The sequence below is a fragment of the Colobus angolensis genome, unplaced genomic scaffold (genome assembly GCF_000951035.1).
Source record: "Colobus angolensis palliatus isolate OR3802 unplaced genomic scaffold, Cang.pa_1.0 Scaffold39, whole genome shotgun sequence".
NCBI lineage: Eukaryota > Metazoa > Chordata > Mammalia > Primates > Cercopithecidae > Colobus > Colobus angolensis.
Window position 1 is genome coordinate 2,162,503 of NW_012117265.1, and position 1,894 is coordinate 2,164,396.

A 1,894-nucleotide genomic window follows, 5' to 3' on the forward strand; every position below is an offset into this window, starting at 1 on the left:
AAAAAAAAAAAAAAAAAAAAAAAACACAAAAAAAGCACACACAAAAATTACCCAGGCATGGTGGCACATGCCAGTAGTCCCAGCTACTCCAGAGGCTGAGGTAGCAGGATCGTGTGAACCAAGGAGGTCAAGGCTGCAGTGAGCTATGATGGAGGCTGCACTGCACCACAGGCTGGAAGACAGAGCAAGACCCTGTCTCTAAAAAAAATAATAGCCAGGTGTGGTGTCTGTAATCCTAGCACTTTGGGAGGCCAAAGCAGGAGGATCACTTGGGTTCAGGAATTCAAGACTAATCTGGCCAACGTGGTGAAACCCTGTCTTTACTAAAAATATGAAAATTAGCTGGGCATGGTGGTATGCACCTGAGGTCCTGGCTACTCCAGAGGCCGACGTGTGGGGATCAACTAATCCTCCTGGCCTCAAGCGATCCTCCCGCCTCAGCCTCCCGTGTAGCCTCAAGTGATCCTCCTGCCTCAGCCTCCAGAGTAGCCGGGACCACAGGTGTGCGGCACCACACCTGGCTAATTTTTCCTTCTTTAACCCCTTGAAATCACTCCCCAGGTTGTCACTGAAAGGAAAGCCGGTTCCTGTTCCACCAGCAGGGCTGAGGGTTTTGTTAACTGGATATTCCTAGAAACTAGGATATATGTAGTCATCCCTGGCAAGCCCAAGTCCCAACAGGGCAGCGGACTCCCCTGCCAGAGCCCTTGGGAGCAAACAGCCTCCTGGCCAGGGGATATGAGTCTGTGCAAAGTTCAGATGATGAAACTCCTCAGCGTTTCTGCCTGCAAGGCGTGAGACCACCCCCACCTGCCACCTTCCCATGCTCACCCACAGCCTTGCAGGCCTTGGTGTGGGGGTCCAGCTGGAAGCCTTCCTCACACTGGCACTTGTAGCTCCCCTCCAGGTTCACGCAGAGCTGGCTGCAGGTGTCGGGATCCTGACACTCATCGATATCTGGGAGGCAGAGAAAGAGGCTTGGTCGGGGGACTCCTTCCCAAAGGCTGGAGACAGAGCAATGGGACCCAGGCCAAAACCCACACCTTCAAAGGCAGCCAGGGGACAGCCCGGCCTCTCAGGGGATGTAATCAAGGAAACAGCCAGGTGTCATCCCCAGCCATGACATGACCTCACCACTCACCACAGGAACCCAGAGTGTAAAGCTGTATCAGCTGAAATTTCTCTCTCTCTCTTTTTTTTTTTTTTGACAGAGTTTTATTCTTGTTGCCCAGGCGAGAGTGCAATGTCACAATCTCAGCTCACCGCAACTTCCGCCTCCCAGATTCAACTGATTCTCCTGCCTCAGCCTCCCGAGTAGCTGGGATTCCAGGCATGCGCCACCACGCCCAGCTAATTTTGTATTTTTAGTAGAGACGGGGTTTCTCCATGTTGGTCAGGCTGGTGTCGAACTCCCGACCTCAGGTGATCCGCCCGTCTCGGCCTCCCAAAGTGCTGGGATTACAGGCGTGAGCCACCGCGCCCGGCCTGAAATTTCTTAATTATTAATCCCCAGAGGCAAGAACCCCTGGCCAGCCCATGCTAGTTTTCCATGCCGGTGGAATCTCATGAAGCCCTACTAACTGCTTTCAGGCCTGCTTAACAGATGGGGAAACTGAGGCATGAGGGGTTTGGTCGCCATGTCAGGAAGTGCAGAGGAGGCCCAGGGCTCAGTCCCACCCGGGAATCACCTTCGCATCTCCGCTGGGCCACCAGCTGGAAGCCGTCGGGACACAGGCATTCGTAGCCGATCTTCAGGTCGTTGCAGATGTGGGAACAGCCACCGTTGTTGTCCAAGCATTCGTTGGTCCCTGCACAGGGCCAGGGGACACAGACTGGTCACTCTTCAGTTCCCGACCCATCCCTTCGCTGCCAATCTTGGCTCACTACAACCTCC

At 54.2% G+C, this 1,894-nt stretch overlaps 1 protein-coding gene across 1 annotated transcript in view; it reads right to left on the minus strand.

Annotated features, from left to right (window-relative positions):
* LDLR (low density lipoprotein receptor) overlaps positions 1 to 1,894 on the minus strand; it is a 43,968-nt gene that overhangs the window by 20,870 nt on the left and 21,204 nt on the right. The window contains exons 5-6 of the mRNA XM_011954953.1: positions 1,689 to 1,808; positions 832 to 957 (exon numbers count right to left, since the gene is read on the minus strand). Of these exons, the coding sequence (XP_011810343.1) occupies positions 832 to 957; positions 1,689 to 1,808 (246 nt within the window). The remainder of the gene's footprint in view (positions 1 to 831; positions 958 to 1,688; positions 1,809 to 1,894) is intronic.